Source organism: Meleagris gallopavo, chromosome 30 (assembly GCF_905368555.1).
Source record: "Meleagris gallopavo chromosome 30, MGAL_WU_HG_1.1, whole genome shotgun sequence".
NCBI lineage: Eukaryota > Metazoa > Chordata > Aves > Galliformes > Phasianidae > Meleagris > Meleagris gallopavo.
In genome coordinates this window covers 1,174,510-1,196,024 of record NC_139433.1, presented here as the reverse complement: position 1 = coordinate 1,196,024, position 21,515 = coordinate 1,174,510, and the positions used below count along the sequence as shown (strand labels likewise).

General features: G+C 61.1%; 2 protein-coding genes and 1 long non-coding RNA gene across 3 annotated transcripts; 2 read left to right on the top strand and 1 right to left on the bottom strand.

Moving 5' to 3' along the window:
* Positions 1-52: 52 nt before the first annotated feature.
* On the top strand, positions 53-5,195 carry LOC146542482 (uncharacterized). Its single transcript, XR_014880196.1, has 3 exons — positions 53-178; positions 510-671; positions 4,456-5,195. It is a non-coding gene; the product is annotated as an uncharacterized LOC146542482 (long non-coding RNA).
* On the bottom strand, positions 3,135-7,511 carry PLPP2 (phospholipid phosphatase 2). Its single transcript, XM_085211936.1, has 6 exons — positions 7,326-7,511; positions 5,339-5,490; positions 4,919-5,196; positions 4,770-4,827; positions 4,491-4,667; positions 3,135-4,392 (listed from the first exon to the last, which is right to left on the bottom strand). Exons 1-6 carry the CDS (start codon positions 7,375-7,377, stop codon positions 4,255-4,257), a joined length of 855 nt encoding a protein of 284 aa, XP_085068062.1. The 5' UTR covers positions 7,378-7,511; the 3' UTR covers positions 3,135-4,254.
* Positions 7,512-9,915: 2,404 nt separating this feature from the next.
* LOC104914654 (unconventional myosin-Vb-like) lies at positions 9,916-21,107 on the top strand. Its single transcript, XM_085211434.1, has 37 exons — positions 9,916-9,942; positions 10,362-10,472; positions 10,658-10,820; positions 10,891-11,035; positions 11,243-11,399; positions 11,506-11,646; positions 11,793-11,874; positions 12,035-12,136; positions 12,336-12,448; positions 12,518-12,783; positions 12,918-12,999; positions 13,232-13,372; positions 13,452-13,574; positions 13,693-13,776; positions 14,224-14,361; positions 14,455-14,552; positions 14,671-14,757; positions 14,836-14,947; positions 15,278-15,489; positions 15,575-15,731; positions 15,874-16,113; positions 16,299-16,508; positions 16,621-16,714; positions 16,795-16,940; positions 17,091-17,204; positions 17,324-17,560; positions 17,642-17,736; positions 17,903-18,089; positions 18,259-18,352; positions 18,481-18,618; positions 18,757-18,908; positions 19,070-19,159; positions 19,369-19,519; positions 20,143-20,413; positions 20,499-20,673; positions 20,775-20,855; positions 20,949-21,107. The coding sequence occupies exons 1-37, from the start codon at positions 9,916-9,918 to the stop codon at positions 21,105-21,107; spliced, it is 5,175 nt and encodes a 1,724-aa protein (XP_085067560.1).
* Positions 21,108-21,515: the final 408 nt, after the last annotated feature.

The following is a 21,515-nucleotide window of genomic DNA, read 5'->3' as shown; positions in this document are numbered from 1 at the left end:
CTTCCTCCTTTTGCTCTTCTGCTTCTTTCTGCCTCCTCCCCCCCCCCCCCCCAATGCTTTTGCTTTTTTTTCCCAGCCTGATCAAAGCTCTCTTTGTGGCACCGGGAACGTTTCAGCGTTTTCACAGCACTGGGGTGCACGAAGACGGGAATCCCCGGATCTCTGCAGCCCCCCCGGGGTGGGGACACGGGGCGGGGGGGGGGAGGGGGGGGTCGGAGCTCCGTGTGTTGGGGGGGGGATGTTGGGGGGGGGGGATGTTGGGGGGCAGCGGCTGCAGCGCGGCTCCGTCGGATCCCTACCGCCCTCTGCCGCCCGCAGCTGCGGGGATTTTCCTCCGGGCCTCCGAGTGATGAATTTCCCCCTCCCCCCCTCTCCCCCAAATCTGACCGAACTTTTCCCCCCCTTCTTCAGCTGAACCCCGTTCCTCCTTTTGCCCTCTCATCCTCAAGCCGTGTCACAAGGTCGCTCTCTGTCTTTTTTTTTCTTTTTCTTTTTTCTTTTCTTTATAGGCTCTTAAATCCTGCCGAGGCTGCAACGCCCAGGAGCTGTGCTGCCCTTCAGTGCTGAGCACAGCAACACCGAACCCGGGTTGTTCCAAACCTCCTCCTCCTGCAGCACGGGGCACAACGAGGACACCGGTGCTCCTCCCAGGCTCCCAGCAGAACACAAGGGTTGGTACCAAGGGCTGCTCGGGGGACCCTGAATAACACAGCCACCTCCAGGGTGGGCGTCAATTGATTGGGGTCAATTGATCGGGGTCAATTTCCCCTTTTCCATGCTGCACTTGGGACAGGGAGCTGCAAACACCCCCATCAAAAGGTGCAGACCCCTCCTGCGGGTATCAGTCCCCTCCCCAAGCGGGGACCACCTCGTGCTCCCGCTGCTCATCTGCTGGCAGCCTTCTTGTGGCTGCCGGCCAGGGAAAAGGATGTTTAGAGGATGAGTAACATCCTTCCTGGCAAGGCTTCTGCCCACTCCTGGAAGCACGCTGGGGGCACCGGGAAGATCAGCCCCGTACCCCAAGAGCCTGGGAAGGATGCCAAGAGCGGGAGGCAACCTGGAGCTGAGGGCAGGGCAAACGGACCCAGATGGACCCACCGGCACCGGGGGGTGGAGGAGCCGCAGGTGCCAGGGGGAGGGGAGGGGAGGGGAGGGGAAGGGAGGGGAGGGGAGGGAGGATGCAGCGTGGCAGAGGGAGGCACAGGTTGGGGGAGGCAGCCCAGGGCTGGGAGCCAGAGCCTGGCTCAGCGCTGCCAGAAACGGCTGCTTTTGGAATGGAGATGTCTTGGCTGAGCGCTCGGAGCTGCCGCTGGGAACAGGATGGCTCTCAGAGCAGGTCCCTGGCACCGCTCGCAGGCCAGCGCTGCTCGGCTTCAGCCTGGGGCACGGTCTGCCCCGGCACTGCATCCCTAACGCCTGAGTCACTCCTGCAGAGGGCTTTGGGTGCCCTGGCCAAGAGGCGGCACGATGCCCAGGGCTACGGCTCGCCCTTCCCCAGGCCTGAATGCCGAGCGTGGTACCCAGAGCTCCCGACAGCCATTGGGCTTGGTGCAACAGCAAACCTGGAGTGGGGAAACTGAGGCCTGGAAGCTGTTTGAGGCACGTACCCCATCCACTGCTCCATCCTCCCCAGCAGCTGGTGCTGGTGTCTCTGGTTCCGAGGTCCAGTGCATAGACAGTGCCCCATTGGCATCCCCACTCCTTCCTTAGACTGTGGGGAGGCTGCCTACAGTCCCAGCCCCTCACCACTTCCAGATGTGGCTGTGGAGCTCCCTCCCATGGCAGGGTACCAGGGGCTTTGGCTGTGTGCTGAGCCAGAGCCTCAGGCAGGGACGCAGTGAGCTCCCCGTGCTCCAGCCCAGCCCTGCCCTCCACGCTGAGCCGCACACTGCTGCATTGTGGCCCAGCTGGTTTTTCCAGAGATGCATCCAAGGAGCGAAATCAGATCTCAGGGGAAGGGAGCAGGCACGTTCCTGGCTGTGCAGAGCTGTCGAGGCAATGCCAGGATCTGGGACTGAGCACCACGGCCCTTGGCGACTGCTGCCCTCCAAGCTCCCACCCCGAGGCTGATCACAGACCCACAGCCAAGTGCCCACGCTGGGCTGTGCTGCACTTCCCTGACTCCTTTACTTGCAAACTGTAGCCAAGATGCCCTGCCCTCCGGCCCTAGCAGCTCCGCTGCATTGTTTTGTACCATCAGATAAGGAAGGAGCAGCACGGAGGGCAGGGACAGGAGAAGGGATGTGGCTGAGGGACCAGGGAGGAAAGTTCTCCGATCAACAGAAGAGCAGCACGCAGAGAGGGAGTTCCCTCCATGCAGGAGGCGGTTTTGGTCAGGGCTTGTCTAGACTGGAGTAACCCACGCTGTAAGAGCACCAACAGCGAGCCTGGGGCACATGCAGTGTCTGTTGTGCCCAGGCAGGAGGGACCCAGCTGTGCAACGGGGGACCCTGCTGCTCATGGGCCCCATCTGCCAGCCCTACGTACAGCACAGAGCCCCAGTGTGCCCAGGCACAGAGTCTGCCAGCCTTCCCCATGCCACAAGAGCTCTGCAAGGCACAGTGGGACAGCCAGGGAGGTGGGACATAGCTGTCCCTGCCCCACATCAGACACAGCTGTGAGCCCCATCCCTGCCTGGCTCCAAGCAGAGGAGCAAAGGCCCCATGCTGGAGGTGGGGGCCACTGTCCACCGCCACCGCTCCCCTTTTTCAGTGGGAGGGCTGCAGGCAGCTCCGCGCCTCCCCCAGCTCTGGCACCCGGAGAAGCAGAAGGAGCTGCAGGCACACAGCGTCACTTTTTCCACACAATTCCAGCCACCTTCCCTTCCCCCTCACTGAGACGCTGGGAAGTGCAGAGGCTCCCCTTGGCTCCAGGCAGCGCTGGGTTTGGAGCTACCGGGTCACAGGTCCCTGCACCAGGAGGGGTCCTGGAACCACCCGTCTTGGAGCATAGGGCCCCGGTGCTCCCTCCAGCCCCGCTGTTCCTTGCTCAAAGCCCCAGGGCTCAGCCCTGTGCTCCCCCAGAACTGTGGGCTCTTGCTTTAGTGCCTGTCCCTTCCAGAGCCGCAGCCCTGAGTTCTTCAGCCCCAAGGTCAGGAGCATCCATGGAGCAAGAGAGCAGGCCCGAGACAGACATTCTTTCTCGATGATCTAATTTAAAAAACACATTTTTACAAAAACACATCATGCAAACGCATGTCGCTTCTCTCCGGGCCCACAGCTCACCCATGCCAGAGGTGGCTGCAGCTCAGAGCCAGGACGGATGCGGCCCATTTCCCACCTTCCCCCAGTGATAAGAGCCCCATGTGCAGCTCCACGTCCCTTTCCCCACCCCACCCCCTTTACCACAGAAGATTTCTCCCTGCCCCAACTACCCCATAGAGGACACACTGAAGCCACAGCGCCCAAAGGACTGGAGCAGCCCCGTGCTGCACCAAACGGCTGTTAGAGCTCATCAGGGAACACAGCTGAGCTCTGGGCTGCTTCAATCCTTTCCAAAAAAAAAAAAAAAAGCAGTGCTTGCCCAGCAGGCTGCTCTCCTCGTGTTGTGCTGTGAGGGGTTGTGCTCCTAAGGCGGTAGTGTTTGATAGGGATAAGGCATGGAGCACAGGGATAGGCCTCAGGATAGGCCTGGGAGTGCAGGGATAGGCCTCGAGATAGGCCTTGGGATAGGCCTTAAGGTGTGGGAATAGGCCTTGGGATAGGCCTCAGGGTGCAGGGATAGGCCTTGGAATAGGCCCTAAGGTGTGGGAATAGGCCTTGGGATAGGCCTGGGAGTGCAGGGTAGGCCCCGGGATAGGCCTCGGGATAGGCCTGGGAGTGCAGGGATAGGCCTCAGGACAGGCCTTAAGGTGTGGGAATAGGCCTTGGGATAGGCCTCAGGGTGCAGGGATAGGCTTAAGGATAGGCCCCGGGATAGGCCTTAAGGTGCAGGAATAGGCTTCAGTGTAGGCCTCGGAGCGCTGGGCTAGGCCTCACAGTGCTGGTGTAGGTCCAAGGCCTCCCCCTGCCCTGCTCCCAGGCCCTGCAGACCCCAGTCCAGGCCTAAGGCCTCCCCCTGCCCCGTAGACCCCAGCCCAGGCCCAAGACCAGGCCAAAGACCTCCCCCTACCCCACAGATCCCAAAGCCGTGGCGCTGCCAGGATCGGGGAAGGGCAGGGCTGCGGCGCAGTGCGATGAAGCCATTGGTGGGCACCAGGCTCCATATTTTCCCCCCCCACCCCTCCACTCCCACAGTCCAGGCCCCGTGTGCAGCTCACGGGGCGCCCGCGTAGCTGTAGTGATTGCGGTCGGTGTCGCTCAGGGTTAGCGGCAGGCTGGGTTTGCGCTCCGGGTCCTTCTCATCGCACTGCCGGGGTGGACGCTGCTTGAAGAAGTCAGACACGTAGCGGACCTGAGGGGACAGAGAGGAGGTGGGGCTCAGGTCTGATCCCATTGCTCCTCCATTCTCCATCAGGTACCACTGGGTTGGGGACATCCATGGACACTCACGATGAGGATGGCGATGAGCGCGCCCTGGAGCAGCCCGGCCAGCACATCGCTCCAGTGGTGCTTGTAGTCAGAGACCCGCGTGTAGCCCACGTAGATGGCGAAGGCGAGGAGGAAGAACTGGATGGTGGGACGCAGCAGCCGGGCCCACTTCCCCACCAGCCGGGCTTGCACATAGAGCTACAGAGAGGACAGAGGTGTCAGCAAGCACAGGGACAGACACAGTTCTGTCCCAGCATGGTGGGGACAGAACGCCGGGGCTCCACGCAGCACAGCACTCACCGCCAGGAACATCATGCAGTACATCCCAAAGGAGGAGTGCCCGGAGTAGAAGGACAGCCTGCACGCAAAGGGATGGGTCAGGACACAGCAGGGTCAGGTCAGGACTGCCAACCCCTCACCACTCCTCTGGGGCTGCCCCCAGGGCTCACCTGGACTCAGTGACGTTCCTGCTCTCCCCTCGGCAGACATTTTCCAGCTGCACATAGATGGAGCAGTTCACCTTGGACCAGTCAGGGTTGCAGACTGCCAAGAAGTTGGGCCGGAGGCGGCCGATCATGTATTTGGCCAGGTCGGTCAGGGACTGGCTGATGGCCCCCCCAAAAAGAAAGGTCCCCACCACCTTGTAGAGGGCAGCCAGGTAGTTGTTGTACTCCGACTTGGAGTAGAGGCGTTCTGTGTAGACCAGGTATGCCTCCCCCGAAGAGATCTGCAGGGAGCAAAGGCTGAGAGGTGAGGGTCCCAGAAGCCTCCCTGGGGCCTTCCCCCAGCCCTGCAGGGACCCAGCCTCATGGGCTGTGGATCTCAGCCCCAGACATGGGCACTGCAGGGAGCCCAGAAAGTTTCCTTACAATGAGAACGGTGCAGGTGATGGTGACCCCAGCCATGAGGCCGTGGGTGATGGTGTCTGCCTTGTAGGGGTAGCGGATGGAGTCATCGTTGCAGTAGAAGCCTCGTTTGTACGGGGAGTTCACCAGCGTCAGGATGACAAAGGGCAGAGATGCTGCAAAGGAGAGAGAGGGAGAGGACTGGGGCACCCTCCCAAGGACTCCATGCAGGCACCCAGTGCACACGGTCCCTCCATCCCTGCTCCCCACTGCTGGGGAAGGATCCTGCACCTGGCCCTGCAGCTGATAGAGCATTATCAGGGCTCACAACTGCCTGCAGAGCTGAGCTACTGCAGGAGATGGCTGCTTTTGGGCACCCATGGAGCATCCACTGCTCCCCAGCTGCTGCCTGGTGCCAGGACCCACTCCCCACTGCCTGGAGGAGGACAGAGCTTGGGGGAGCAGCACAGGCATCTCACCAGCCTGTTTTACACCAGAAGGGCCTTCAGGTCCCACATGGTCCAGGTTTGGACAGAGCTGGAGCCCAGAGCCCGTGACCCAGCCTGGCTACCCCCCCCCCCCCCTGCTCCCCAGCAGCACTGATGCTGGGACCAGTTGGATTAGTCCAGCTCAGTTTTACACCCCGTGTACACCAGCCCTGACCACGAGCATCTTCCAGCTCCTCCGTGGATGCCATCATCCCACACAAAACATCAGAAGGAGCTCCAGGAGGGGTGTGTCTGACATGGGGTCGTGCAGCCACTCCAGCCCCTTGGGGACCCCGGCCGAGGTGACCACGGGCATCTTCAAGCACCTCCCTGCAGGGTGAGGCTGGGCACAGCGCAGGGCACGGGATGCTCTCCCCGCAGGGGCCGGGCTGCCTACGGTCCACCTTAAGCCCGTGCTCCTTTCCCCGTTCCGCCTTCAGGAAGGCGATTTCCGCCTCCCCATTGTTCCTCCGTCTCCAGGGAAAAAACAAAACACACCTTTGTCCCCGGCAGCCACCCCTGCACCCGGAGCCCCTTCCCCAGGGGGGTCCCGTGCTCCGCTCTCAGCCGAGCAAAAGAGCAGAAATGAAAAGGGAAAGAAATTACAGCAAAGCACCACCCCGCAGCCTCCGGGCCTCCAAAGGCGGCTCTCTCCGAACAGAAGCAAAAGCAGCCAAAAAGAAAAAATAAAAAAGAGCTGCGAGAAGGCCAGGAACACGGCAGGAACATGGCAGGAACAAGCTGTGACGGCTCCCAGGCTGCGGGAGGAGCCCCGCACGCACGGACGCCTCCGTACAGACTTCAAACCCTTCGTTTGCAGCTCAAATTAGACGCTCTTTTTCTTTATCCCTTTTCTTTTTTTCCTTTTTTTTTTTTTTTTTTCCCTTCCCTGGTAATTCCATCCTCCAAAAAAGCTCCCCCTAAAAATAAAAGGGGCAGAAGAGGAAAAGGGCACCGAACAAAAAAAACCCAGGAACCTGCCTCTCTCTCTCTTTCTCTCTCTCCACCGGTGCTTAGAGCCCAAGAAAGCTCAGGAGGTTGAGGCTGAAATTACGACCCGGGCCTTTATTTTTAGGCCATCCGTCTTAATTAGGTGCTTGAGAGCGGCACTTTTAGAAACGAGCGTCTGGGCGGAGGCTGCCCCGGGGGGGGCACAGCGCTCGGGGCCCCGACGGTCACCCATCCCCGTCCCCATCCCCGTCCCCGTGCCCGGGTCCGCCTGCGGTCGCCCACGGTCTGAGCGGCCCCGTCGGGCGGTTCTCGGGGTGTCCCCGTCGGGGGGCTCCGCACGGACCGAACGGCCTCACCGGATCGTATCGCTCCGTCCTGGGGGGGGGGGGGCAAAGGCCGAACGTTTCCCCGTCGGGGCATCGCGGTTTCGCAGGTGCTTCTCGGGGTTCTCATCCCGCTGCCACCCGACGGCACGGCCGGCCCCGGTCCGCGTGGAGCCCATCTGCCCCCCCCCCCACCCCTCCGCCCCATCGAGGGGGAAGCGGCCCGGCAGCCCCCCAACGGGCTCTCACCGACAACCACGCAGAGCACGTCGAGCACCACGAAGGCCTTCCTGCGTTCCATACCGGCACCGGTTCGGTAACGGCCCAACGGACCGATCCTATGGTTCACATGGCCCGGAACAACGCGGGCCCGACCGGGAGCAAAAGTCCGGGCGGACGGGGCGGGACGGGGCGGCACCGACAGACGGGGCGGGGGGCGGGACGGCGGGGCCGGGGGCAGGTACGGGGCGGAGCCCCCCCTCCGAGCACCGGCTGAGGGGTCCGGAGCGCTTCGGGAACACCGGCGGTGTTATTCGGCTCCGGAGCGACGGAACCCCGCGTTGTTCCCCCGGATGGGGATCCGCCCCCCTGCCAGTGCCAAAGGAATGAGGGAGAAGAAAAACCCCGACAGCCCGAGGGCTGCTTTTCTAATGGTAATAATAAAATAAAACAGAAAAAGAAGGGGGAAAAAAATAAATCAGTTACAAAATCAGAGCGGATGAATGCAGCCGCGGATGCGGGCGGTGGGACAGCAGCCTGCAGACGAGCGGTGGGCGCACTGGGGGGCAGCAGGACGAGGCGCTGTTTGCTCCGAAGCTGTGATCCAAACGAGTCGTGGTGTTTTCCCGTCGGAGCAGAACGGCTGCGGGGCCGGGATGCGCCGAACCTGCGGCACCCGGATGGGGCAAAGGTCGGAGCTGCTGCCCGCGGTGATGCCGTGGAGCTGTTTGTTCCAGGCCTGGCGCTCGGTTGGAAACGGAAGGAGACATAAATCACACAGAAAGCGCCCAAGTGATGATGGCTGCTGGGCTTCGGCACGCCGTGAGCGGCCCGGGGAGAACCTCGAGGCTGTGGTTGGAAGCAGAAGGGTTGGAAACCTTCTTGGGCTGCTCCGGGGTTGCAGGAGAGGAGCAGAACTGCTGCCTGGCTTCCTCTGCTCCCAGCCTCTTTCCCTTCCCCTTCCCTTCCATGCCCTTTACCCTTTTCCTACCCCTTCCATTTCCCCTTCCATTTCCTTTCCCCTTCTCCTTCCCTTTCCCTTTTCTTTTCCCTTCCTCTTTCCTTCCCCCTTCCCTTCCTTTTTCCTCCCCCCTTCCTTTCCATTTCCTTTCCCCTTCTCCTTCCCCTTCCCTTTCTCCTTCCCTTCCCCTTCCCTGATGACTTCTTTCCCATTCCATACCTCTTTCCTTCCCTTCCTTTTATCCTTCTCTTCCCCTCCCCTCTTTTCTTTCTCCCTTCCCCTTCCCCTTCCCTTTCCCCTTTGCCTTCCCTTTCCCTTTTCCCCTCCCTCTCTCCTTCTTATCCCTTCCCTTCATCCTTCCCTTCCCATTCTCTTCCTCCTTCACTCTTTCCTTCCCTTCCTCTTCTCTTTCCACTTCCCTTTTTCCTTCCTTCTCTCCTTCCTATCCCTTCCCCTTCTTCTCTTCCCCCTTTCCCTTCCTTTCCCTCTCACCTTCCCTTTCCCCTCCCCTTTCTCCCCTCCTTCCCCTTCCCTTTCTCTTCTTTCCCTCCCTCCCTTTCCCCCCCTTCCATCCACACTGCTCTCCCCTCGTTCACGATTTGCCCCAGCCACACCAAACGCACACCAGCAATAGAAAAACAAAAACAAAAACAAAAACCCAAACAAGGTTATGGCAGTGCTGCGAGCTGAGATTTTGACCACGGGGGCACAGAAATGGGGCAGGACGGTGCCAACAACGGGCACACAGCTCCGTGCTGACACGGGGCAGAGCAGCACCCTGATAAGCGGCTGCTCCCCGCCCGGCACTGCAGGACTTTGCCCCTTTGGGGCCGTGGGACGACGCCAAACAACAGGAGCCACCCGGAACGCCGCAACCTCACGGATATCATAAAATCGTCTGAGTTGAACGAGGTCCTAAAGGACATTTCCGTCACAACGACCCCGAGCATCGCTTTCTGATGGCTGCGATGGTTTTTGAGTAATTAAAAGCGGAGCGTTTAGCGCAGCCCTGTGTCACGTTGAGGGATTGCTGCAGACACAACGCAGCTCCCGGGGCTCCTGCCATGGTCGAAAAACCCAAAACATCCCATGAGGTCCCCCGTGCTCCAGGCTGGGAAATGCATCCCTTCCCACCGCATGTGTTGGGACAGGAGATGAGGGATGCGGGTCCCGGGGTCCCTTCTAATTGAGCAGCCCCGGATGGGAGACAAAATCCCAAAGGTCTCTGGGATCCCCACCCCAGAGCAGCGCTCAGCTGAACGCCCTGAGATGTTCTGTCTCGTAGGGGTAATGAATTCACCCAGGGGAGGGGAGGGTCAGACAGAGAGGGGTCAGTTTTGGGGTGTCCTACATAGGGGGTGCCGTGGACAGGAGAAACTCGAGGTGCCCTCAGTGGTCCTGGGGTGGGGGGCGGCACTTTGGGGTGTGTGGGGGGGTATCCTGTGGGGTGAGTCCATTAGAGCTCAAGGGGCTCCTGGGTTCTCCCCCATTAAAGGGTCCTGAGGTGTCTCCGAAGGGCTCTTAGGGTCCTCCCCCATTAGGGGAGGAGTGTGGTGCTGCGGCAGCAGAGCAGCTGTGGACCCCTTATCCAATTAGCGGCAATTAGCGGCCATAAAAGGGCGGTGAGCTGGGGGGAGCCGGCTGTGTGACAGCGGGGCTATGGCGGCGGGGCAGCCCTATGGGCAGGTGAGGCTGTGGGTGGAAGGGAAAGTCTGTATCACCCTACACGGAGCAGCTCCTTTCCCTGTGTGCTGCTGGAGCTGTGGCAGTGGGGTCAGGGAGTTGTGGGTTCCCCCTTTTGTGGGGGTATCCTATAGGAAAGGAGGGCTGCTTCCTTAGCAACAAGATGGGGAGGAGGGGATCCCAAGGGGACTTTGGGGCTGGAGCATCCCCCAGTTCTGTTACTGGGTGCCTACAGCTGGTTTTGAGCCTTTTTTGGTGTTGTGTTCTGCTTTCGGGTGATTGCGTGGCCTCCCTGCTCAGCTGGGGGGGATTCATCCTGCAGGTGTGTGGCGATGCTGAGCACCAGGTTGAACACAGAGAGATGCATGGGGAACGCTTGGTTGGTGGCTGTCTGTAGGGTGTCCCTCCTGTGCCCCCCGCAGGGTGCCCGGGTCTGGATCCCTGACTGTGTCCATGTCTGGAGAGCAGCAGAAATAACCAAAGGCTATGAGGAAGGAGACTCCATCCTGCACCTCCGCCTGGAGGATGGCTCGGTGAGACTGGGGCCGTGTGGGTCCTGAGACAAGATTCTTTGCGCCCCAAACCAGCCTGTTCCTTGGCAGAGAGGCCCCAACGTGCCTAGTGGCTGTGCAGGAGCATGGCTCATGTGGCCGTGTCCCCTGCCCACCTGGGGGCTGTTTGTCCCCGCTCAATACTCACCCTTTCCCCAACCCTACAGCCTCTCATTTACCCCTTGGGCTCTCAGCTGCCACCTCTCTGCAACCCTGAGTGCCTCTCAGGCAAGGATGACCTGGTGGCTCTGAGCCACCTGCATGAGCCGGCAGTGCTGCATTCACTCCGCGTGCGCTTCCTGGAGGCCAACGCCATCTACACCTACTGCGGTGAGCCCCCATCCCTCCAGCCCTACCCAGTGCCCCCCTTCCCTGTGTGAGCCCTGAGCCCTTCCCGCAGGCATCATCCTGGTAGCCATCAACCCCTACAAGCTGCTGCCCATCTATGAGGATGAGGTGATCTACGCCTACAGCGGCCGGGAGCTGGGGGATATGGACCCCCACATCTTTGCGTTGGCAGAGGAGGCCTACAGGCAGATGGTGAGGTGAGAGATCCTTCTGGGGGTCCTCAGGTGGGGTTGTCCCCTTGGGTTGTGTCCCACCGGGTTGGGTTGCGATGGTAAAAGGCTGAAGCCCCACTGGGAGGAACTGTTCTGTTGGGGGTTCCCAACGTGGGGTTGTACCCCCTGGTTGTGGTGGAGAAGGGCTGAAGCCCCATTGGAACCATCTGAAGGGCTCACGTCCCCTTCCAGGTTTGGTAGGAACCAGTCCCTCATCATCAGTGGTGAATCGGGAGCAGGGAAAACTGCCTCAGCCAAGTATGCCATGAGATACTTCACCACCATCGGGGGTGGTCTGGGGGACTCCAGCATGGAGGAGAAGGTGCTGGCCTCCAGTCCACTCATGGAGGTGCGTCCCCCATCCCAAACCCTTCCCATGGCCTTCAGCCCATGACAAAATGGATGGGTGCGGGGGGTCGGCCTCCCCTGGAGGAACAAAACCTCCCTCCTGCCAGGCCTTTGGGAACGCCAAGACTACCAGGAATGACAACAGCAGCCGCTTTGGGAAGTACATCGAGATTGGCTTCAGCCATGCCCGTGTGATGGGGGCCACCATCAAGACCTACCTGCTGGAGAAGTCCCGTGTCACCTTCCAGGTGGGGCTCTGGGAAGGGACAGGGCCAAGTGTTGGTCCTGGCTGCTATGGCACGCAGCCCCAGCGCTGCTCAGTTGAACTGGGAGGTGGGAACGTGTCCCTGTCACCATTCTGGGGGTGCTCAGTGCTCTTCTCACTCCTCTGCAGGCAAAAGCAGAACGGAACTATCACATCTTCTACCAGCTCTGTGCGTCAGCTGCCCTGCCTGAGCTGCAGGGTCTGCATCTGCGTGAGTGCCCCATGTCCCTTGGGTGTCCCCATGGCAATGCCAGCACTCTGCCTCTTCCCCCCCCCCACCTCCAACCTTTGGGGCTGCTGGCTGGGTGTGCTGCCCCATGGGAGCCCGGTGGGGCTGTGCTGCTTTCATCACCCACAAGTCTCCTCTTTAGGTGGAGCAGAGACCTTCTACTACACCCAGCAGGGCCGTTGCAGCGCAGGCACCGATGATGCATCTGACCTGGACAGCACACGGCACGCCTTCTCCCTCCTGGGTACTGTCCTGGGTTGGGGAAAAACAATGGGGTGGGCATCCCCCGTTGTCCTGTGGGCTGTCACCATCATCTCACCACCCTCACCCCACTGTTGGTTGGCTGCCCCATTGCTGGCCAGCTGGGTATCTGCTGGCTTTTCCCTTCTCTCCAGCTCGTGCAGTGCAGGATCTGACCCCAACCCCTCACTCTGTGCCTGCAGGTGTCCCTGAAGCTGAGCAGCTGGAGCTCTTTGCCATCCTTGCTGCCATCCTGCATCTGGGCAACATCACCATCAGGGGGAGGGACCGCCACGGGGACGGCTGCTTTGTGGAGGTGGGTGAGAGCCCCACGCGCGTCCCCACGCATCCCAGCTCTGCTGGTGACCTCTCTGTCCCTTCTCAGCCCAACAGTGAGGCCTTGGGGCTGTTCTGTGCGCTGCTGGGCATCGAGGAGGTGCAGGTGACACGCTGGCTCTGCCACCGTAAGTTGGTGACGGCGGGTGAGACCTACATGAAGCCACTCAGCAGGCAGCAGGCGCTGGACTGCCGGGATGCCCTGGCCAAGCACATGTATGGGCAGCTCTTCAGGTGGATGACAAGCAGGGTCAACCGTGCCCTGCGCTCACCGGAGGGCCACCATACCTCCATCGGCATCCTGGACATCTATGGGTAAGGACAGCTCTCCTTCCCTTTGTGATCCTCCTCTGGCCACTTCTGGGTCTGTGGATGGGGTTGGGCTGTCCCCAAAGTGGGGCTGGGTCTGTGGCTGTGCCCTGCCTAAGCCAGCAATCTGCTGCCCACAGGTTTGAGATGTTCGACCTCAACAGCTTTGAGCAGTTCTGCATCAACTACGCCAATGAGAAGCTGCAGCAGCTCTTCAACCTGGTGGGTATCACCCAAACGTCTCCTTGCTGGGAGGGCAGCACACCTCCCTGTGTCCTGCTGTGCTGCTCCTTCTGACCTCCTGCCCTGGGAATGTGGCTGCTCCCTCAAAACCTGGGGCTGGGGATGGGCATGGAGCCCTCTGTTCTCCAAAAGCTCTGAGAGAAGTGGAAGGGCTGCCCTGTGCAAACCTCTGCCCTCACCTTGGTCCTGCTCTGCTCTCCTATCCCTCCAGCACGTCTTCAAGCTGGAGCAGGAGGAGTACGTGGCTGAGGAGATCCCATGGGTCTTCATTGACTTCTGTGACAACCAGCCATGCATTGAGCTCATCGAGGGTCGACTGGGTGTGCTGGACCTGCTGAATGAGGAGTGCAAGGTGGGTTGGGGTGCTGGCAGCACTGCAGCCCTCCAGAGCCCCCCCCAGGGCTACTTCCCCTGACCCCTCCGCCCTTCAGATGCCCCAGGGCAGTGATGGGAGCTGGGCCCAGAAGCTGTACCAGACCCACCTCGGCAGCTCCCACTTCCAGAAGCCCAAGAGGCCGACGGATGCCTTCATTGTGTGCCACTTTGCTGGCAAGGTAAGAGAGCTGCTCTGGCCCCCTGGGCAGCTCTGGCTCCTAAGACTCCTGTTCCAAGAGCCCTGCAGCAAGCTGGGCTGGGAAAGTCTCAGGGTAACGTTGTGCTGCTCCCTGCCAGGTGGAGTATCAGTGTGATGGGTTTGTGGAGAAGAACAGGGACACCATCCCTGAGGAGCTGGTGGGGCTGCTGAGAGCCAGCAAGGTGCGAGCATCCCAGGGCTGGGAGGGTGGGTGATGTGGGAGAAATGAGCTGTGGATGCCCCCACCCCATTCCCGTGGGTTGCCACAATTTGGGGTGTGTGGTTTGTGATGTCTTGGTCACCTCCTTGTGGAGGGGTGGGGGGGGGGGGGGGGTGTCCTGTTGCCTTCAGGTTGGTAACACTGTCACTTCTTTCCTCTGCGTTGTGTGGTCCTGGCAGAAGGTAAGGGACATCTCAGGGGACACCTTGGGCTGCTCTGCTCTCCTGGTAGGGTGTCTGTGGGTGCACCGGGGTTCTTTTGGGGGCAGGAGGGGGCACAGCTGGTTCTTGCACATCTGGGCTGTGGGGCTGAGCTGTGTGCTGGGCTCCTGGGGCTGCATCCTGCAGCGATGGCTCTGGGTGCACGGTGTGATGCTCCCTGCTGGCTCTCACGGCCCAACTCTGTGCAGTCTGCGCTGCTCACTGAGCTCTTCCTGGAGGATGGGGATGGCCCCACATCCCGCAGGTCCAGTGGGTCCAGGTCTGCCCGCCCCAGCCGCAGGTCAATTCCTGGCACCCAGAAGAGCAAGAAGTCCATCTCCAGCCAGGTATGGGGCAGGGACAGCCCTGGCAGGGGGAGGGGAGGAGACCTCCAGCTGCGTGCTGGAGAGGTCTGAGCGCTTTCCTGTCGTCCTCTACAGTTCAAATCCTCCCTGCACCGGCTGATGGAGACGCTGGGCAGCACCACACCACACTACGTGCGCTGCATCAAACCCAACGACAGCAAGCTGCCCTTTGTGTGAGTGCCGTGGGGCTGGGGGCTCGTGGAGCCATCTCCCCGAGCTGCATTCCTCATGCCCCATATGTGCACCCCTAGCTGATGCCTGAATGAGATAACACTTTCATTTCTGCCCCAGCTTTGACTCCAGGAGAGCAGTGGAACAGCTGAGAGCTTGTGGAGTGCTGGAAACCATCCGGATCAGTGCTGCTGGTTACCCCTCCAGGTAACCCCCCGCTCCCCCAGCACCATGGGGGTCCCTTGGCTGCAGCACCCCTTGATCATCCCCTCTTTGCCCCCACAGGTGGACGTACCAGGAGTTCTTTGAGAGGTACAGGGTCCTGCTGAGCAAGGAGGAGCTGGTGGGTGATGATGCAAAGCAGAGCTGCAGCCTTGCCTTGGAGAGACTGCTGCAAGTAAGGGGTTGCAGCGGGGTCCCCCGGGCACATCTCTTGTGTGTGGCTTTTTCCCCACTTCTTGTTCTCCTGAGCATCCTTCGTACACAATTCTCCCCATCCCTTGCAGGATCCCACCCAGCATCCTTCATACATGCTTCTCCCCATCCCTTGGGGTCCCTCAAGCATCCTTGCACATTCTTCTCCCCATCCTTTTCCCAGCACGGGTCCCCAGTGGGTTGTGCACGATGGATGGGAGCTGACATTCTGCAGCCAGCAGGGAGGTCACAGAGCAGCCCTCTGGGGGAACCTCATCGAGGCATCGCTCTGAATCTCCCTTATTTCCCGCAGGACCCCAGCATGTACCGCTGTGGGAAAAGCAAGGTGTTCTTCCGCGCTGGCCAGGTAGCATTCCTGGAGGAGCTGCGGTGCCGCCGGCTGCGTGCAGCCTGCACCCTGCTGCAGAGGCACCTGCGGGGCTGGCTGGCACGGCGACGCTTCGGGCGCATTCGTGCTGCAGCTTTGTGCCTGCAGCGTCACACCCGGGGCATGCTGGCACGCAGGTGAGATGCAAAGAGCTGAGCCCGAGGGCGGGGAAGGGAGGCTGTGGGGTTCTGCCACCCCGTGCTCATCTCCTGCACCCTGCAGGCTCACCGCTGAGCTGCGGAGGAGCAGAGCTGCGGTGGTGCTGCAGAAGAATGTGAGGATGGCGTTGGCTCGGCGCTCCTACCTGCGTGTGCGCCGGGCTGCTCTCACCATCCAGGCCTTCAGCCGGGGGATGTTTGCTCGATGTCTCTACCGCCAGGTAGGAGCGTGGCAGAGCAGTGGGTGCTGTGCGCAGATGGAAGCAGTGCCCTCTGCATCTTGGTGACAGCGCAGCACCGAGCCCACTGCCGCATTGTCCCTCGTGCTTGCTGGTGATGCCGCTGCCCCATATCTCCCCACAGATGGTGCAGCACCAAAAAGCTGTGGTGCTCCAGGCTGCTGTGAGGGGCTGGTTGGCCCGCCAGCACTACAGCCGTCTGCGCAGGGCTGTGCTCTACCTGCAGTGCTGCTACCGCCGGGTGCGGGCACGCCGTGAGCTGCACCGGCTGCGGGCTGAAGCACGCTCAGTAGAGCACTACAAGCAGCTGCACAAAGGCATGGAGATCAAGGTGATGCAGCTGCAGCGCAGGCTGGATGAGCAGGTGGGTGCTGCAGCTCTTGGGTGTCCAGGGTGCAGTGGTCGACCCGTCCCTATGGAGGGTTCTTTTGTTGGAGCGCTGCACGGGGTGATACCTGAGGAAACGGGGTACCCCACTGCTGCAGATGGGTTTCCTTTGGGGTGAGGTGCCCACGCGCATCCTCCAATTTTGGTACTCTCTGCCCCCAGGCCCAGGAGAAGCAGCAACTGGCAGAGCAGCTCTCGGCACTGAACGCTGCTCACGCTGAGGAGGTTCAGCGGCTGCGGGAGGAGATGCGGTGGCTGCGGGAGGATGCAGCACATGATGCTCAGGTGCAGCGGCTGCAGGAGCGGCTGGCCGAGCTGGAGAGGCACAGTGCTGAGAGCCACCTGGCCCAGGAGGTGGAGGAGCTCCGGCAGGTCCGACGTGGGGCTGGGGGTGATGGCTCTGCTCTCTTTGCGCCGTGATAGAGGTGCTGTGTGCCCCAGAGGTGGCCCCTGGGCTCCATCTGTCCCTCTGCTCCCTCCGCAGCGCCTGGCAGAAGTGGAAGCAGTGAAGCTGCACCTGGGGGAGGAGAGGGATGCTCTGATTCAGCGCACCTTGGAGCAGTCGCAGGATCTGGAAGGTAGAAGGATCCCCATGCCCCCATCCTCGGTGCACCCTCCCTGTGTTCCCACGTGTTCCCACGTGTCTGTCTGCCCACAGAGCAGCACCAACGTGCGGCACGGGAGAGCCGGGGGCTGCAGCAGGAGCTGGAGGAGGAGCGGGCGCGCTACCAGAGCCTGGTGCAGGATTATGCCCGCCTGGAGCAGGGCTATGAGAACTTGCGGGATGAGGTGGCCTTCCATAGGGTGAGGAGCTGTGGGGGGGCCTCAGCCCCTTTGGGCTGCTGTGTCTTTGTCACCCCCAGGCCTATCCTGGTACCCCCACTAGAGATGGGATGTGGGATAGCGGCTGTTTGGGGCGCGAGGAGTAACTCTGTCCCTCTTCTCTCCCATCAGCAAAGCACCCTCAGACGTTCTCCTTCATCCGAGAGCTTCCTGGGCTCCGAGAGCAGCTACATGTCCTCCATGTCCACCGCCCCTTCTCGGGATGGCTCCGACCTACAGGCTGAGGTTAGTGGTGATGGTGGAGGTGACAAATGGAAGCGCCCCTTCCCATGGGGTCCCGTGGTCCCAGAGGGGCGGCTGCAGGGCTGTCAGCCCCTCAGCTCCAACCTCCTTCCCACTCCCAGGGGCTGGAGGAGCGCTGGCAGCTACCACCTGAGGTCCCCCAGCCTCCCCACCCCATGGAGGACCCTATGCCTAACACTGCTGTGGGGCAGGACCGCTTTGAGAAGGCGTATCTGCTGCTGCTGGGGCAGCTCAATGCTGTCACTGAGGAGCTGGCCCGCACCCGGGAGGAGCTGGGGAGGAGCAAAGCATCCGCTGAGCACGAGGAGAGGAAACCCCTGGATTTCCTTAAGCGAAGGGTGAGCCTCTGTCCCATATCTGTGGGGATGGAGCTGAGCTGCTGGGGCTGCCCTCACCCTGCCCTGCTCTCCTCTTGGCAGAACATCGCTGAGATGCTGGGGCTGGGCAGGAACCCTGAGAAGGCGGCGGGGGATGACTTGAAGCATGCATACGATGCGGTGCAGGTGGCCAACAAGTGAGTATGGTCCCTAGATGCTCTGGGAAATGTTCGTTTTGAGGCGATAAACCTTTACCCCTGAAGGATAGATTGATGTCTTGGGGTCATAGAATAAGTTGGGTTGGAAGGGACCCGAAGCACCATCCAGTCCAAGCGCGGTGCCTCAGTTTCCCCACTCATGCAGGATGTTGGTGAGCCAGCTGCAGGAGGAGAAGCAGCACCACGAGGAGGAGGTGGAGGGGCTGCACCTCGACATCCGTTCACTCAAGCAGCTGAGCCAGCAGCAGGCAGCCCTCATCCAGGACCTGCAGCGGCACCAGGACCAGGAGGGGCTGCAGCACCATGTTGTGCGCCTGAAGGAGGAGAACTGGGTAAGGGGTGGGGAGGGGGACATAACAAGGTAGGGCTGGATACCCCCATCTCGTCCTATGGCAATCTGCAGCACCCCCCTTGGGAGCCATGCATGGGAACTCTGTCATCTCCTGACCCTGTGAGTGGGTACTGGGGGGTGTGAGCCTCACAAGGGCTGTCCTTGCTCAGGAGCTGTCCCAGAAGCTGGAGAAACAGGAGAGGACCACGCTGAAGCTGCAGAAGCAGCTGAGAGCCTATGTGAAGCAGATCCAGGAGTTTACAGGTAAGTACACGCATGGGAAGGGGGGACACAGGGATGGGGGTCACCAGCCTGCTTTGGTGCTGGTGCATCATGCACAGGGACCTGCTGCAAGTCCCGTGGCCCAGGATGTGATCTGTGCTCCCCTCCAGCAATGAAGAAAGAGCCCACCACACCAGGGCAGGAGCCAGCAGCATCCCTCATGGTCCCATCCCCATCAGGGTCGCCCCAGGCCATGCTGGCATGGAGGCTGGAGGACGAAGGGCGCATCATCAAGGCCATCATCACAGGTGGGCTTGGGGTAACGTGGTCCCACTGACCCAGCAGAGTGCCCTAGGGATGGGTCCTGTCCCTCCCTTCCCCCCAGCCTTGCCCAGCTCTGCTCTCCAGGGCTGCCTGGCCCCACATCTCTGTGCCCTTCCCTACAGATTATCGCCTGCAGAGCAGCCCTGGGGCGATGCCAGAGCTTCCAGCCTACGTCCTCTTCCTCTGCATCCGGCACGCAGACCACTGCCGTGATGAGCCACGCGCCCACTCGCTGCTGGATGCAGCCATCAATGCCATCAAGAGGGTCATGAAGGTGCTGGGGGCAGGAAAACTGCCGGGTGACATAGAAATGGCGTGGGGGGGCTGCAGCCTGGACCCCAGGGCTCTGTAGAATGGGGCTGGGGGTGCTGTGGGGCCACTGCTGGAGCCTCACTGACTGACCTGCCCCCTGCTTACTTTCTGCCCACCCCACAGAAGCACAGTGATGACTTTGACGTGGTGGCACTCTGGCTTGCAAATACCTGCCGGCTCCTGAACTGCCTGCGTCAGTACGGCCGGGATGAGGTAGGGTGCTGGGGAGGGGGCTGTCATTTCCCCCCCCCCCCCCCCCCCCCAGGATGACATCAGGAGCTTTGGGCTTTGTTTATGGGCTGGGGCTGCCCCCCATTTGGTGCATGGGCACGTGCTGGGCTGATCCTGACTCTTTTGCCCCGGGGTGGCTTTGGGGTGGGGTCACCTGGGGACCCGTCACCCTGACCTGGCTGTACCTGCAGAGCTGCCACCAAGGGAACACAGCACACCAGAATGAGCATCGCCTGCGCAACCTGGACCCGCAGGGCCCCTGTCACAGCCTGGGAGCACTGGCAGTGCAGCTGTACCAGCAGCTCATCCGCACGGCTGAGAAGCGCCTCAAGCCCATGATTGGTATGGATGGAGCTTGGGGATGTGGGGCTGGGGGCTCATGGGGTGCCTGGTGGTGGAGGGGAGTGGTGCTGTGGGTTGGGTTGGGTTCCTCGTGATGGAGGGCTTGGGGTTGGGTTGGATTCATCTTAAGGAGGATGTGGGGTAGGTTGGGTTCCCCCTGGGGTGCGTTGAGTTCCTCTTGAGGACTGTAGGTTGGCTTTGGTTGAGTTGGGTTCCTCATGGTGAGGGGGTGTGGGTTGGGTTGGTTTAGACTCCTCTTAAGTGGGCTGTGGGTTGGGTTCTGTTTCCCATGTGGGGGCTGTGGGTTGGGTTGAAGTCCTCTTAAGCTGGGTTGGGTTCTCCACAGCCCCCTAAGCCAATACAGAGGAGAGCTGCGAGTTGGTTTAGGTTTCCCATGCCTGGGGCTCTGCGTTGGGTTGGGTCTTGGAGTATCCCAGCTGAGGTGATGCATTTGAGGAGCTGAAGGGGGAGGGGAGATTTGTACCCCATCTGGGGACCTCCATCACTCACATGCCCCACTTCTCACATCCAAGGAGCACAGCCACATCAGCTCCTCCATCCCCAACTGGAGATGACACGAAGCCATCAGGCCATGCTCTGATCGTTCTTCTTCCCCCCTCCAGTTGGTGCAATGCTGGAGAGTGAGACCATCCAGGGTCTGTCCTCCTCCTGCCCTCCCACCCACCGCCGCTCCTTGGCCCCCCCAGCCCACACGCTGCCTGAGCTCCTGCAGCAGCTGGGCTCCTTCCACCACACACTGGAGCATTATGGGCTGTCCCCAGCCGTGGGACATCAGCTGCTGCGCCAGCTCCTCTTCCTCATCAGCGGCACCACCCTCAACTACCTGCTGCTGAGGAAGGACGCGTGCTCCTGGAGCCGTGGCATCCAGCTCAGGTTGGTCCTACGTGGGGTGTAGACAAGGGAGGGGGGAAGGTTGAGGAATGAGGGCTGCCTCCTGCTGACCCTCCCGCCCCCATAGGTACAACATCAGCCAGGTGGAGCAGTGGCTGCGGGCGCAGGGGCTGCAGCAGAGCGGTGCCCGTGAGATGCTGGAGCCTCTGATCCAGGCTGCACAGCTGCTGCAGGTGAAGAAGGCGACAGAGGAGGACGCGGGGGCCATCTGCAGCCTGTGCACCGTGCTGACCCCGCAGCAGGTATAGGGCTGGGGGGGTTGGGTGCAGTGACCTGGGAGCCTTGGACACCAGTGCTGGGGCAGAGATGATCCCTCAGCTCTGTCATCTGCTGTCTGCCCCAGGTGGTGAAGATCCTGCGGGCGTACACCCCGACTGCAGGGCTGGAGGAGCGTGTGAGCCCTGCCTTCATCAGCAGTGTGGAGGTAGGGAAGGAGGCTGTGCTGGTTGGGGAGGGGGGGTCTTGGCTCTAATGGGGGGTCTTGGCCACCGCCTCGTTGATGGCCATATCCCCACAGAATCGACTGCAGGGGCAGCAGGCAGAGGGACCAAGCCAGCTCCTGGTGGACACCAGCCACTTCTTCCCTGTGCACCTGCCCTTCATCCCCTCCCCGCTGCACCTGGATGAGCTCTGCATCCCCAACACCGTGGACCTGGCCTTCCTGGTGCGCCTCTGAGCCTGCAGGAGGACCTCGCAGGGCTGGGGTGCAGCTTTGTGTGCAATGTTTGTTCGTTGGAACCTTAAGGTACTGCCTTTGTGGTACAGCTGTGATGATCTTCACCCTTTTCTTTTTAATGCTTTGATGTTAATAAAAGTCTTTGCAGATAAACGGAATGCCTGAGGCTGGCTGCTTGGGGGGGAGTGGTTGTAAGGTGATGTCCTTGTGGTGTGGGACTGGGGTCTCCTTGCCCACCTGTGGGGCTTTTGGGGCACGTTGGGGGAGGGTGGAGTATTACCTGATCCTAATTAACTCCTTGGCTGAAGCTTTTGCCCAAGGAGTTGGACTCGGTGATCCTGATGGGTCCCTTCCACTGTGGGACAGAGGGTTGGATGGATGGCTCTTAAGAATTGCAGGCACCATCCA